This window comes from Teleopsis dalmanni, chromosome 1, assembly GCF_002237135.1.
Source record: "Teleopsis dalmanni isolate 2A chromosome 1, ASM223713v2, whole genome shotgun sequence".
Classification (NCBI taxonomy): Eukaryota; Metazoa; Arthropoda; class Insecta; order Diptera; family Diopsidae; genus Teleopsis; species Teleopsis dalmanni.
This window is the reverse complement of record NC_051846.1, coordinates 46580779-46597859: the sequence shown is the minus strand read 5'-3', so window position 1 is coordinate 46597859 and position 17081 is coordinate 46580779. Positions and strand designations below refer to the sequence as shown.

The 17081-nt window shown below is 27.3% G+C and overlaps 2 protein-coding genes across 3 annotated transcripts in view; one reads left to right on the top strand and one right to left on the bottom strand.

The window, feature by feature from the left end:
• Nucleotides 1-17081, top strand: part of LOC119667792 (sodium- and chloride-dependent GABA transporter 1-like) — a 347748-nt gene that overhangs the window by 277943 nt on the left and 52724 nt on the right. The window lies entirely within an intron of this gene.
• LOC119667793 (sodium- and chloride-dependent GABA transporter 1-like) overlaps nt 1-17081 on the bottom strand; it is a 44763-nt gene that overhangs the window by 10731 nt on the left and 16951 nt on the right. Inside the window, exon 1 of one of the 2 annotated variants that reach the window (XM_038077113.1) lies at nt 6094-6248. The exons of the other annotated variant lie outside the window; for it this stretch is intronic. Within the exon in view, the coding sequence (XP_037933041.1) occupies nt 6094-6231 (138 nt within the window). The 5' untranslated portion in view covers nt 6232-6248. Of the gene's footprint in view, nt 1-6093; nt 6249-17081 lie in introns of those variants that run through there. 2 annotated transcript variants of the gene reach the window in all.

Sequence of the window (17081 nt, the reverse complement as noted above, 5' to 3'; positions counted from 1 at the left end):
ACGGATATGAAAACACTTACTGACTTTTTAGTATCCAAACATATTCAAAAGTCAGACATAAAATTGAATCTGTCATTATGTCTCATTAATCTATAGTACATACAATTTCGTTAAGGTCAACAAGAATCATTGAATTGTCATCTACATAATTACAAATAAATAAGATCGATTTTTACAAAGAAATAAAGCCATGATTTAATCTGGAATTAGCAATCAAGCCAAGGAGATATAACATTAGCAACTGAACACTTCACTTCAAAATCAAAGATGTTTATTAAATAGTTAAATATGATTTTCAGTCTAAATGATTGACAAAACACTGAGCAATCCCACCCAAAAAAAAAATTTCACAGAACGTTGTTTCCACCACAAAAAATTCTAAAACTAAATAAATCCTCAGGAAGTAAGGTATATTCTATTTATAATATATTTATATATAACTTATTAACAATTAAAGTAATACTGAGACGAAATAAAGTCTATTTAACGTATATATTTCACAAAAGCATACACCTGGTTTTCATTTCACAAAAGCATACACCTGGTTTTCAGATTATGGACACGTATTTCTTAGTCTCTGCATAAGACAGTGAACCATCTCAAACTGTATTGGTTCTTTAAAACCATTATGACAAATCACTTAACTGACTAAACACATTGTGACTTGTAGTTATTCCATTATCTCAAAGAATCGCTTAGGGAATACTGGAAATATCGTTTCGACACGACAGAGAATATAAGAAGGGAATTGCTACGACCTTTGAAAATTATTCCGAAAATCAATTTGAATAATTGCTTCAGAAACAGGAAAAAACACTGATAAACGTTTATTGTATTGGGATGGCAGTAGTTTAAAGGCGATCAATTTCTCACCTTTAAATAAACAATATTAATATATATTTCTAGTGTAAACTAAGTAATAATAAAAATATTAATTTCTCCCAGTGAGTTGTCAGTGGTTACTCATAATTAGGAAACCATTATAAAATTTTTAAATTATAAATTGTAAAAAGTTTATCATATGGGACTTTCGTTAGTAATTTTTTAAAAATAATTATTAGTTTAAATTATACTAAATACCAGATAATGACTAACTCGAGTCAAAGTATTTAAGTGAAATTTAACCAAACAAACCAAGTGTAAACTAATACGCACCAAACTCTTCGTATTAAAAAATGAAAAAGAAAAGTGCAAACAAACCACAGAAGGAAATATTTAAAAAAACAAGTCAAAAGTAAATAAATATACAATAAATACATAAATATAATAATAATAAAAAAGTTAAATATAGTTCGTTCAACTTAAAAGTGTTTAAGAAAATTTGTTTGTGTTCACTTATGAGAAATACAATTAAAATTAAATTTTCTACGCAAACTTGGATGCAGTGTCAGCAGATGAAGATTTATGTTAATTGAATTTAAATGGGAATAAAACCTACATAATCACTTATTTGACGACGAAATCGTAACAAAGTAGCATCATGTACTATATATATAGTGGGTATAATTCACTTAAATTTACGAAGAAAGCTCAAGGCGTTTAGAATATAACCACACAAATTTATTTTTATTATATGAGAAGGCATTTTACTACAAGCTTATTATAATTGATTCATTATAATAGAACTATAATTAGTACTATAATAGAATTATAATTAGTATTTATAATTTCATTTCGAAGAATATACATGTTGATTTAACCATAAATGAAAAACCTTCAGGAAAATATTCTTTCTAAAACAAAAACCAAAAAAGTTCTAATGGAATTGAGAGAGAAATCTGAAAAAGTTATAATGCATATAATTACAATAATTAAGTTATTAGTTTCTAACAAAACCAAATAAATCCTAAAGAAATTGAGATAGAAATCTGAAAAAATTATAGCATTGACAACTATTTTGTTAGGAATAAGAGAAGATTCTTTTAAAATCCAACTCTCTTCGAAACATTTTAATTTAAATCTTTCATATCAACCACTTCATTTCTCAAAGACTATTCTATCACAAATATACTCCATTTTCATTTCGACTTTAACTAAGCTCCATAGATGCCAGCTCTTTCTTTATTTTTATCTGATGTGTCTTCAATTACCATACATCAATAGCTCAAAAATGAATACATAAAAAACTCTTTTACGAAGTATTTATATTTAAAAATATAGTAAAGTAGAAAGATATTTATTTTAAAGTACTACGAAAGTCGCGAATCCACTGGCAGCAATCACCATAATCTAATTTATTAGATTATTATTATCACTACATTTTAAAGCAATGTTTCCAAAGTTAAGAATTGCAAAAGTTATCATTGTTAAATCGATTCTTTTACTACATTATCATGTATTCAGACTCAACCATTAACAGTAAACGTACTTGTAGTAAATCGAATAAGTAGTGTTCTACATATGACTGAATACACGAGATAACACCAAGGAGCTCAAGGCTTAGATTCCACAGATACTCTAACAAAGGTCCGCATTAAGTTCAGTTAAAACTTGGTCCTTTAAAAAATGTATACAAAGAGCTATGACACATGTCTAACAGTAAAAAAACAATTTTTATTTATTTTATTGAAATTAGACTGACCAAACAACGCTGTTTTGAGTATTGCCAAGTACTGATCATCAGTGATTTTAGAAAATATTCGTATTTTATTTAATTAGTTTATAGTCCGCATGTAATTTTCTGGACTGCAAGTGCCAGGCTTAAAACTCGTGCCTGTCAAATTGGAAACGATGTCAAATTGATTTATGTCACTACACAAACTTTCCATGCTCAAGTTCCAAGATGTTTCTATTAGGTGTTTATGAATCTAAACACTATGTAGAAGTCTGCAGCAATATTTCAGATAAACCGATTTCAACAAAACTCCTTCACGATTGAAACAGATTAAAATAAATAATTTATAGTTTTTTTTTGGAAGAATTGATCATGTGAATACTGTGTTAATAGATTCAAATTAAACGATATATCACAACATTTATTTAACAAGAGTGTTTGCATAAATAAATTTAACCAAAGATTACTATATCTTAACCATGTGTTATATATCTGAATAAGGCACAGATAAGCCACCGTATCCTCACATATGAATTTTTTGTTTACTGCGTGCAGACAAGAAGTACTGAGTTTATGTACCTATAATATAGTAGTCTTATTTATAATAATAAATAAGACCTACTGGAATACATACATAATACATGATATGTAAATTCTGACTCTGTCTCACGTTTAAAATATTTCTCATTATAAAAATAGTGTATGCTCTACAGTATAATTTAAACAATTATGTTTTAAGAATTATTAAGATTTCTGAAAAAGCAGGATCACCTGGGGATATTTATTTCAACTAATACCATTTATATATTATATATATCTTTTGAGTGTTTATATACGACATTTTCCTATACATCATTATTCCAAAAGGCCTTTCCAAAAATGTATGCACAAAACTTTATTAAACGTTAATAACTAAGTTTGGAAAAAATTTTATGAAACTATATATATATGTAAAAAATGAATAAAAATTACCAAATAAAAAAAAATAGCTTAAAAATGTTCTGTCCAAATATTTGAGGTAATGTTTACTTGGTACAGATTATAGAGATTACAATGTAAATTGTAATCTGTTGCCACGATGTACGGACTATTCAGAGACCGGATTAACGAAATCAAAACTTTCAAATATTTTCTTCAAAACTCTAAACAATATCAATTGATATATATAAATTATTAAAAAAAAAAAGTAAGAAAAAAAAAATTAGTCATAAAAAATGTGTTATACTTTCAACGCCCACATTTTTATTTTATTGACATAATTTTTTTATTTGTTATGTATTTCATTAATCAATTTAAACATATTTAATACATATTTAATTTTCGAACTAATTGAATCAAATCATTCCCATCAGTCAAACATTTCTCACAACTTCAAAGCCGAATGAATAGCAAAGCAGGCCTTCGGGTACTTAACTGAGCATATAATTCGTGTCTATTAATGGCCTACGCAGTATTAAATGCCGGATTTTGAAACCGGAAAAGAGTTAATAAAATAATCATAACACACAACTTCTATTGTATACACGTTTATTAAAAATTATAAAATTAAGACTTTAAGCCAAACTGACTTCTTTTTTATTATTTACAATTTTTATAATTACTCTGTTATACCGGTAGAACGCCTTTAAATCTATTTATTATAGCCATTTTGTGAAGTGAATTTTTCAATCTGGTAGCTCGTGTCCATATTTGGCACTACATATCAGCATGATTTGCTTTCAAATTGTATAATTAAAAACCAATGATAAAAATTAATAGAATAAATAAGTTAAATAATAGTTGAATAATATAAATAGTGGAATGCTTAAAATTTGCAACAATAAAAATTCGCGTTAAATTCGCGTTAGTAGATGTAATGTGCAGAACGAGGAGAGTGAGAAAAATGTGCTAATTGATTTTAGTTATTAAAATTATCTACTAATGCGAAAGAATACTTAAATATACGGATCAGTTAACTTTGCAAAAATATTTATATTAAATTTCAAATACGTTTAATCGCAGAAACTGCAAGTAATTTTAAATAAATTAAAAAGACACTGGTTCAAAAATAAAATACTTAATTTATGCATCAAGTGAATATAAAAAGAAATAGAATTTTTGAATAGATTATAAAACCAGAAAGTAATAATAATAAAATAAGAAAAAAAGTAAACTTTAGCTTCATTAAAGCTTCAAAATCATTCACACAGAGAGTTATTTTCTATTTATTGGGTAATATAAAAAATGCTCTGCAAAACTCTCTTAATGGTAAAAAAATAGACGGCCGAAGAGTTGCGGAATATTACTTGACCAAGTTATGAATGATGATGAAATTATGAAGCTACCCGAAAAAAAGCAAAAGTTATAAATAATAATGGCCAATATAAACTTTATGAAAATAAATTATTAATAAAGAAAATTTTTATTAAATAATTTACCAAAAAAACGGTGGATACTTCTTATATCACCTAGTAGTTATAGAGAAGTAATTGAAAACGTTGCATAATGTCTCAATGTCTAGATCATACAAAATTGTCAATTTTTTATAGATCTGTGATTTTTTGTTTTTTTTTTGTCCAATTTCATATTTCTTTTTCTATTACTTAATTCCTACTCAATATAATGCTGACGACATTTTTTAGTTAGTGAGTTCCTTCTATGTAATGTGTGAAGGTTAACAAAAGCTCTTTACATTCGGTATCCTTAATAAAGCAACTGCATATACTAACACAGTTTTAATCTTTGGGTGTAAAATTTAAATATCAATAAATAGGGAAATGGTTGTAATTGAGCATAAAGAATTGTAATACAATCTTCCGTCACTTAAAAAATAATAATTAAATGTAGCGTATACAATATAACTATGAGCTTAGGCAAAGTGTGAACAAGGGATCAGTCATAGAATTCTTTAAAACTAAGTCAACTTTCAACAAAATTATTGATTTGGTTCAGATCTATTAACCATGTGTTGAGTCTATAAAGTTTTAGCTCTGATACATCAACTATATAGATGTGATATTGCACTATCACACTATTACTTGTTCCTACCTCTGCAACAATTTGTTGCTCGGTAAAAGAGTTTCTCGAAAAAATTAACTATATAAAACGCCTAACTTAATTTTTTAAAGTGATTTGTAATGTTTCAACAAATGATTCATTTGTTTCACCCCCACGGAACCACAGTTCAAATATTTAATAAATAAATAGAGTATGAATCGTAAATATGCCTATATGAAACATAAAATCTAAATAGTACAAAATCAATCATTTTTTTATTTTATTAATATTGCTTATATAAATAATATAAAAAACTATTATTTTTTGTAGCTCTTTATTTTATCGCTTCTTAATTAATACTAATCGTAATAATAAGCTCTACTCATTTTGCGCATTTTGCACCTGCATTACGGTAAGGTGCACAGCAAAGATGATAGAGCCACCCGCACTCTCAGAGAGGCTAGTTATCTATTTTTAACTTTTGTTCGTTAACTTATATTCGACGATATTATGTTTATATATATATTTTTATCAGATTATATATTAGCTCTTTATTAACTTACTTTGCGATAATAACGGAATGGCACATCCTCATGCACAACATATAGATAATCCGCTAGATACTTTGTTGTTGGTATCTCCATCTTGGGACAGACTTTGTAGCGTTTATATGCAGACAAAAACTTGTCATTTTCTTGCATTTGGTTTTAAAAATTTTATGTTTATTGCACTTATAGGAAATTATTTTTGATGATACAGATTAAAGATGAATTCATTTATAGACGTTTTGGTATTTTGTCTTTAATTCTTACATATTTATTTCAACATTTTCGTTAGTCTATTTATGGACATTTTTTAGACATTTTGGACATTTAAAATTAAAAATAATTTAATTTAATAGTTATAATCAAAAGTATAAAACCTTGAATATTACAGCTTCTTGTGCTTATAAAAAAAATTAACAATTGAATATATTATACAACATATTTCCATTATTCTCTTATAAAAAATAAAAAATGCGGCACATATTATAAGATGACATTGGAATAGAATAATGTAACGTTAAATTGAAAAGTTTAACTTTTTAATTGAGAATTAAAGCTACAATCTAAACTAACATTCGCTAATATTGGCATTTGCAGACGACATTGACTGCGTGAAAGTTGTTAAGAAATAAAAAATTATCTTATCAAGTACACATGTTCGCAAAATGAAACTCTAAAGTATAAGACTGTGGAAGAGAACAAAAACCATCAGGTAGACATTATTTATCAGTTAGTGAAATATTTGAATTTTCTTCTTATAACACCACATGGAAAGGTCGATCTAGTGATCAATATAATGTACGATAATATGATAATTTTTCGGTATGGAAGAAAGTTAAAAATAAACTGCGCAGAAATAAAAGTATATATACATTGGAATGAAATGTGAAATTGTATAATGTCACATGTACGGAGACCAAGGTTCAAACTGAACTATAGTGCCAAATAAGAAGAAGAAGAAATATAATATCACCACAATCAATAGTGCCATATCTTCACCTGTTCTTAGTTGATTTCTGCCTATTGACAATTATCGCAACGAACGATTTCGATCTCCACAAAAAGTGCATTACATTTCGATTTTATACAGGGTATGATCTGACACCTCAAAAGAAAGGCGACTCCACGTAAAGCAATAACTGCACACAACAAGTGAAAACTAAATATTTCTTTCTCCTTCTCTTGTCAGGAGATTGTGACAACATACCTCGTTGCCAAGCAATGGTCACTAAATAATATTGTCGATTTCAGTCTTACACAAATTAATTAATTTATCAATTCTAAATACGTTTCTAGATGATCAAATTTTTTAAGTCTTCGCAGCAGTGATATCATTTTGCCGTTTAATTTATGCTTTTCTCAGGAAGGTGTAACATATCAGACATTTTCTGGTATTGATTGGTATGTATGTAACTACAAAATAACTGTTATAGTTTAAAGCGTTGCCAGTTGATTTTCTATGCAGTTGCCGTGTGGTCACTTATATATAATTTCCAAGAACATACGCACACATGAGTGACAAAAAAACTAAATTATAAATATTAACTATTATATTATATATGGAAACAGCAATAAAAATATTTTTTCGCATTTATTTTATTAAAATATTTTTATATGCAAAATTCTTTTACATTAATATCTGACCTTATGCCATAGATAACTTTTTATTTATTAACTATTTCCTTGTCATGTTGCCATTAACACTGGCAAAATTTATGAGTTATAAAAAATCATTGATATTTTCTTTATAAATTTTATTTATTTATTTTTTTTTTTTTTCATTTTTATAGTTAAAATCTTGAAAAAAACTAATTTTCGATATCTACGAAAGCAATTAAGTGGTCAGATTTGCGTATAAACATAAGTGCATGTCTCATGGACAAAGTCGGTAACGCTTCAATAGACTTAAACACCTAACAAGCGCAAAACAAAAAAAAAATAAAAACATGTGTTGGATTAAAACTTTTGAACCGTTAGTTACTTAATTGGTCAAAATAGACTTTTTGGTAATAACAAATTTGGCAATTAAATTAAAACATCAGATTCTATTAATTTTTTTTTTTGTTTATGATATAACACAAAAGACTTTTTTAAACAAAAACACTCCCAAAATAAATAAAAAAAATAAAAAAAAAATTGATTTTTTATTAACTTTTTATTGAATTCTATAGTAACATAGATTCTAGTTTGGTATTATAGTATTTTTTGAATACTAATTTTATTCGTTGGTTTAGCATTCAACTTGTTTTACGTATTTAATGAGTTTACTATGCGAAGCTATGTTTCGTTTACACTTTGATTAGCACTTTTGGTGTATTTTTATTTAAATGGAATTAAACGCGCCTTCAACGAGTACAGAATGAGACCGACCATTGCGAATCTGTAGATCGAGCAACGTACTTAAAATTTTATGGCAAAAGATGCGTCATCTTCAAGCCAGAGCCATGGGTTACATTTTTTTTTATCGCACATTAGAGAAATTAGTTGATTAATATTTTCTGCTTGAACTTTTTAATTAAATGTTGAACTATATTAATTTGCCGTTTAAAGTGTTAATTCAATTTAAGTGGCAACGCGTGACATTTGAACTTATGACAGCGGAACAGACACAATGGAAAGCAAGTAACACAACAACATGGCTTTGTAATCCGCCGTCACAAACATATTAAAATTGAACTTGAAAATAATAATTTTTTTAATTAATTTCAATTTTTAATTAAATTAATATTTTATGCTATTTAATAACATTTAGTTACATTTAGTAACTAATTTAATTTTGATATCAAAAAAATACTTTTCTTTGAAAAATGTATCATTTAATGATTTCTTTCATATTAAAACTTAAAAAAAATGTACTTTATTTTACCGCGCTTCACTTCTGACACTCGCTCTCATTAATGCAAAACTGACTGTGCGTCCGAAAGCGTTGAAGGCAAGAGCTCCAAACCAAACAAAAAAAAACCCAAACAAGCCGAACTCAGCTAGCCGCGCACGTCATACTACACAACGCTCACTACACCGCAACAACAACAACAACAGTTCAAGTTAACTGCTGCACGTTTACGCTGCCGTACACTTGAGACTCATTACAACAACAACAAAAACAACAACAATAAAAAATAACAAATAAAAGACTTAATATCTTCTTTTGGTTTTTGTTTAGTGGTAAAAGCAGTACACCGTTTAAGCCACCAACATAGAGCGGATCTTACACAAAAACAAAAACAAAAACGATTGAAATAATTTTTATTAAAGCGCGCCTCCATACAAAGTTACTTGCTCTGCTTTCGTTTCTTTCGTCATTATTACGTTTTGCTTTGTAATTTACTTTTAAGATTTCGAATTTTCTTAATATATTTTCTTCTTCTTCTTCTTCTTCAAACACAGTTCAAAAAATGCGTTTTAATGTTTTGAAATGTTGATAGCTTATTTGGAACCTATAAAGTGTGCATGAAAAGTTTACGTACAAAATGTTAATATAATATTATTTAAAGATTATTTGATATTTTAAGATATTTTAAATTTTTTTTTTAAATAATTTTTTGTTATAATTTACTGATCCACCCATTATTTGTTTGAATTCTGTCAGTTTGCCAATTTTTTGCAAACGTCACAATTAACATATGCAGTGTATCACTTGTAATCGCTACCAATTAATATTTTTAGTGTTACGCTGCGCAGGTTTTAGAATTTACACCCAAAGAAAAATATTTACAACAATATTTTCGTGAATTGTAATTTCGGCCGTGTGCGAGTTCGAGTAAATTGTTGGTAAATTTGATGAAAATAGTAAATTATGTCGGTATGGCAGCGAATGTTGGTATTTACTAGAATTTCGAATAGGGTAAATTAGGTAAAAATTAGATAAATTAGGTGTTACCATTGTGAAAAATTTTATAAGATGTTTAATAAATAAATAAATAAATTTGAAAACTTTTGTACAAAAATAATAAATAAGTGCAACAAATTAATAAATAAATATTTACATAAGTGCAGTGTAAAAAATGCCTAGGAAATTTCAATTTACTTTACCTTAATTTACTTGAACTCACATACGATCTTAACATCAGTTATAACGATAGTGACTATTTTAATTAATATAAAATATTCACGAAACTTCTCATACATTGTATTCGTTAATACTAAATTACATTTTATTTACACGTTATTTATTATATATTTATTACGTACATTAATTTAAGAAATAATGAGCTTTTAACTATAATTTAACACATCTTTAATAAAATTGTAAATGAGATTGCCAAAAGTCCTATTTTAGTAGCACTTGAACTAGATAATAATATACAGAAATCGCCAAATAGAAATATATACTACGAATTTGAAAAAAGTACAAAGGTAAGTAGAGTAATGGAAAGATGACAAAGAAAACCTTTAAACCTACTGTTAAATCGCATTTCCACCTTAAACAAATAGTAATGAACTCAATTTGTATCAGTCCTATTATAGATATGCTGATGGGCCGCAATCTATTAGCACACGCATTTAAATTAGGGATTACAAATAGAAACAAATGTAAAAAAATTAGAAATAAAAAAGCATTGGAACTGCTTTTACATCCTTGCGATGTCGTGAAATACTTGGGGGTTATTAAAACGAACAATTGATTGTCGTCTCAGAATCCCATTGCAAAAATAGGTCTTCAAAAACTCTTTTGTTTCAAAAAAGTGTAGACATATTGTCTAATATATTATGTAGAATATGTTTTTAAAATAAATTTAACTTAATTTATTACAATTTATTACAATTTCAGCTCAGAAAGAACAATAAATCGGTGTACAAAGTAAATGTATAGCCAGTCCAGCACTATTATGCAAAGCATAATTACTAATCTTTACATATTTTGTTTAAAAACACACATTATATTGTTCCGGTGTTCCATTAATTTCCAATTTCTTCATTTCGATATTTAAGCATTGTGCCAATGAACCGTTTTTTGATTTTTTTTTTTCTTTAACGATAAATATATCACAAAAGTGAGTTATAGAAGACTTTATTCAACACTCCAATGCAAGAAGTTGGTTTTCCGATAGAACAAAATTTTAAAGTCATGCTGATGCATATAGACCTATATTCGACCTAGTCATTCTATTAGAAAAATGTCCGATATTCTTATATAGGACATTTTATATATATATCTTATATATATTTTATATACGTATATTCGACCTAGTCATTCTAAAAGAAAAATGTCCTATATTCCTATATAGAACATTTTATATATATATCTTATATATATAGCCTATATACCTATATTCGACCTAGTCGTTCTAATAGAAAAATGTTCTAACATTTTTAAGGCAAATGTGCTTGAAAATGCACATTTTAAATTTCATACTAACATTTTTTGTAAGTGTACTGAACTGAAGAAGAACATCATCGTCCTCCTTATATAATGAACTATAAACAAAATTACACAATTGTAAAATTTGATACTACATGTTTTACTCGTAATTACTCACTGTAAAATTTAATTGTTGAATGGGGAATATCTCATTTCATTTAGAGTGTAAATATCATGTTAGGGACTACATTTATAGAGTTAAGTCAAGTTTTGTGATACAATCTGTAATAGTTCTTTTGTTTTTCTGATATACGATCACAAAAATGCTTGCAATGTTTTTATGTTATTTTAAAATATATATTTTTTATACTACTTACTACTTAGGTCGGCAATGGAGAACCGTATATGGTATGGTTATATGCCATTTTTTAAATCTGTAATACAATATTAGGTTGAATATAATTCTATTTTTATAAACTGTACTAGCCCATAAAGTTATTAAAAAAAGTGGAACTTTTTAACTTTAATTTTCTTTCTATTTAGGCAGTTAAGATCTCTATTTAAGAATTCTTTGAAATTAATTGAAAAATCCAGCATCTACTGATTACCGGGTTTCCAGCATAAACAGAGGATTCTTTCTGCCTTTAAATGTGAAAAAGTATGAGTATATGCAATTAATAAATTAAGTCCCTAAAAACAAATCCGACTGAGGTTTCGCTCTTAATAATTAAAAGTAATTGGTATTGAACACACTAACCCCCATTTCCTTGAAAATTCATCTTGGAGTCTACACTAGGTTTATTTCGCTGGTGAAAATTCGTATAACTAACTTCTTTGTCTATAAAAAAATATGTGAGTGTAAATAAATTAGCAAATAAAGAATTTAGCATTTTTAGATTGGTGCTAAATTCTAATACACACTAGTGTATTCAAACACATTATATTTATTGAAGACATAGATCAATTCGACTTATGCACCACTTATGCCTTTATAAATTTGCCAGAGAGCAATACACTGAGGTAATTGAGAGCTTAAAAAAAATATTATTTCATCGCCAACACTTATCGTCGAGTTAGTGAATGAAGAAGATGTGGATACTATATATTTTTGTATAATTTAATATATCTATTAAAACTGTTATCTTAAAACTGCTTACAATAAAATCCTATATAAGTCTAATTCATGTTAAGTAAAATTTTATGAGTAAATATATAATTAATAAATTTGTATAGAAGAGTTAGAAGATAAAAGAATTCGTTAGAGATTGAAAATATTTCCCAACCAACCAATACACAAAAAAAAATTAATAGATTACCACGTCCAAGTAATTAAAGAGGAGTAAAAATTGGAGTGAATAATTTCTATTTTAATTTGTACAAATTTAATAAAAAATCATGAGAATCTAACATAATTTACACAACACAAATTAAATAAGCTTGCTCAATATAAACGATGTGAAAATGTTTAAATTAATTATATATATTCTATATGTATATACATATATATGTGTGTGTATCTGTAACTCAAATAATTTATTGAAGTATTTTTAGCTGAAGCCAAAGAAAACAAAAATTATATGGAAACAACATGCAAGAAGCTCAAGAATGATTATTAAATAATTATTATAAAATAATAACGAACCAACTCATGAGTCCGTAACGGTATAAGATATAATTATATGTGATGTAAAAGTATATGTAATCATGTTAAAAATTAGTTAGAATATTTTCTTTAGTCATGTGAAAATAAATTTATTAAGCCACAATATTAAACATAATACACAAACAAAAAAAAACAGAGCATTTTAATAAGAACAAGAGAAGAGCTAACAAAGTGAAAATAAGTAAGTAAAAACTATATATACCTACATCTATATATAAAAAAGAAGATAACTCATTCTTTTGAAAAACGTACAGAAAAAAATGTATTAACACGCAACGGAAATAAACATTTTCTACTCGTCAAATATCAAAAATGGGTTTCAAAACAAAAAAAAGAGAATGGATGATATAAGAAAAAACCTGGAGTTCAAAATTTTCGACAGCAAAAATTAAAACATTTTCTCAGATACATTTGTAGCGCATATGAATACATAATGACAAAAGTATCTACAAGTTGACCAAAATAAGTATCTAAAAAAATTTGTATAAACTTGCTCACAAAAAATATATTTAAAAAATTTATATATATTTATATATATGTACTATATATTCAGATAAGATTGTATATATATATATAAACATTTACAAGTATAAACATTATGAATTTGCGCAGACACAAGTTCTACAAGCCAATGAAGCTCAACTGTTTTTTGTTGTTACTAATATTAAACAAGAAGTAGAAGAAAAAAATCCAACAACAAAAAATAAATTATCTAAGAATATCTATCTGAGTTTGAAGTATACTTAACCAAATTAAAAAAATATTAAATGGCTGAGACCATACTCACTGGCAGACGTGTGGCTTCAACTGAAATTAGTTTTCTGATCGCGTTGATCTTTGCTCACGCAACGAGCGATATGCAAAGCAGCAGCGATGAAACGCATACGAAACGCTGATGGCCGGTAAACAATTAGCCAATCTGAAGTTATCTCATATCTTTCTTTGTATTGCTGAAGTGTTTTGCTGTTGTTGTTGTGGAATTTTTAGGCTAATAATTGGCCAAATAATTAATAAAAAATTCTTGTAATTTTAAATTTAATTTTAAATTTTTATTACCTTGAGTGTGGTTGTGTTTATTGTTGTATAAATCTTAAACCATTTAAGTACCTGTTTGTATCGTATTACCTTTTTATGTACTTAAAGCGATTAAAGCCTTTTGTATGAATATTTGAAAAATGTTTTGAAAAAACTCAGTAGCACACTTCACAGAATAACATAAAAAGATATCGAATAAGAATTGTTAAACAAAATCTTTTGTTAACAAGAATTCTTTTATAAAACATTTATAGCCTAAAGCAAAGTTTACGAAAAATTTTTAAAATTCATATGAGTGCTTTAAAGAAACAACTTTTATATAAACAATAAATAAAATAAAGTTTATCTTTGTAGAAACTTTAAATCCCTATACGCTAGGTTATGTTAGGTTAGATCCTATCGATTCACTTAGACCTATTGGACAATAAAACTACTACACTCAATTGGATGAGTTTAAATCTATCTGAAATCTTAATAAAACTTAAAATGCTTTTCATACAATAAACTTAAGGTTTACTACAGTAGAAGAATAGATCATAACGATCACTAAATAGATTCAAAACCATCCGGAATCTTTAATAAAGCCTAATATAACTTCATACAGTTAACTTAGGGCTTCTTATAGAATTAAGAGGGTTTCTTTTCTTTCGTAAGTACCCAATGTATTTTTTTTTATTTTTTATTAGTTAGTTTTGACACCAGCTAGTTGTTGGCTAACACTGGTTAGCTAAGCAAGTAAACAGTTACTGACGTTAAGTCTTAATATAAATATTTCGTTCTATGTTTGATTTAGATAGACAGTAAGAAATTTAATAAAGTTGTTTTAATAATTTAATTAAGTTGCAAAATATTGGTGTGCTATTTTCACTACTAAGCCTTTACTATCATTGATAAAAGTATATATCAAATTTTATCTGCTTCAAGTAAAAGAACCAATATTATTATATTTTATTATAAAAGTAGACGTGAAAATTACCCGGTACTGCGGCCAGAAGAGTCGTATTCTACCAATTTCACTATTCATTACACAAAGCTCTTTAAAGCTTAGTGAACAAAATCTAGAACTGAATTTAGAGAAGAGCTCTTAAACTGCTCTCTGGTGACAGAAATTCCATATGAAAGAGGTTTCTTCTGTGCGTTCTTAAAGCATAAGTCTATTAATATATATAGAATCAATATAGGTCTATTAATTTCTTCCTCTAATAGAAAATTAAAGAAAATCATCATGCTATCATTATATAAGCAAAAATATGCGAACAAAAAAGTCAAGTACGGCTTTGGATCAGTTGGTTAAGGTGCGCTGATTCTGAGCTTCACATTGGCAGGACCCGAGTTCGATTCCTGGTACTTGCAGTCTCAAAAATAATTATTTACGAATAATTAAATACAAGAATTATTTCCAAGACCATTGATGATGGGTATTTGGCAATACTCGAAACAGCTGTATGGTCAGCCAAAAATTCAATTAATTAAAATAATATAAAAAATAAATTTTTGTTGTTGTATTTCACTACTGTTCGAAAAACTTCTTTATGAAATATAATAAGTTTCTATTAAAATATAATAGTCACTTTCGTCTGGAAAATTTGACGTTAAATTACAACTTATCATTCACAAAATATTGGTCTCGCCCGTGCGACTAGTGGAGTAACATTAGCATGACTTTCTCAGCATTACGTTCCTAGATTAGGTTCTATACATAAGAAAGAACAAATCATGCAACAAATAATGCCTCTACGAATAGAATAGTATTGAAATTTAACAATTAAAAATAAAAAAAATATAATTAATTAATTAATTCAATTATTCTACAGCTGGTTTATGATTTCGTTCTAATATAAACACAGCAAGTAAAATTGTTAATAAAAACTTTCATAGTAATAGTAACAAAACTCCAGAAAAATATGCGAACATAAAAAGTCAAGTACGGCTTTGGATCAGTTGGTTAAGGTGCGCTGATTCTGAGCTTCACATTTGGCAGGACCCGAGTTCGATTCCTGGTACTTGCAGTCTCAAAAATAATTATTTACGAATAATTAAATACAAGAATTATTTCCAAGACCACTGATGATGGGTATTTGGCAATACTCGAAACAGCTGTATGGTCACCCAAAAATTCAATTAATTAAAATAATTTAAAAAATAAATTTTTGTTGTTGTTTCACTTCTGTTCGAAAACCTCTTTATAAAATAAAATGTTTATATTAGCAAACATATAGAGAATTTTTTTTGTAGAGACTCATTGTCAGCCATTTTTTGGCTACTCAATAGAGTTGTACACCCAAAAAGGATTTAATTAATATTATATTTATAATAAAATAATTAAAATAAATAATTAAATAATAAAAAAAATTAAATAAAAATAAAATTTAGTTTTAATATAATAGTTCATTCAAGAGCAATGTCGTTTAACAATAACATCTATACAATGTACTGTCCACTCAATATAACATAAGGTACGTATGTGGGAACAATTCAACGGAGATATCCATGAGATGGACATTCGCTGTTTACTTAACAGAACTAGGGTGCCGTTCAACTAGGGTGCCCGTGGTGAGAATTTTTCTGTCCGTTCAATAGGGGTATGTGTAAGGTGGGTTTTCACTGTTAGTTCAATGGAGATGTCCGTAAAATGGTCTTTCACAGTTCGTTGCACCGGGATGTCAGGCTGTTGAACAGGAATAGATTTTAGTTTTTTATTTTCTATTTAACGGAGGTGTTCATTTAACAGAGTTATTAATACGGTAGATTTTTGTTGTCTGCTTAAGACAATAAATACGTGCTTAAGGTGTCAATTAACAGGGTTGTTCGTGAGCTGGGTTTTTGGTGTATTCCACATTATTTTAGTTTTTTTCTTACATTAAGATATTACAACAAATAGTCTGATAACTTAAAATGTTGAACATACATCTTGCTGCAGTACAATATTAAAATGCCATAATATTTTTCACTTTTAGTTGGTTATAACAACAATTAATTATTCAAACTGAAAAAGAGAAGAACGTA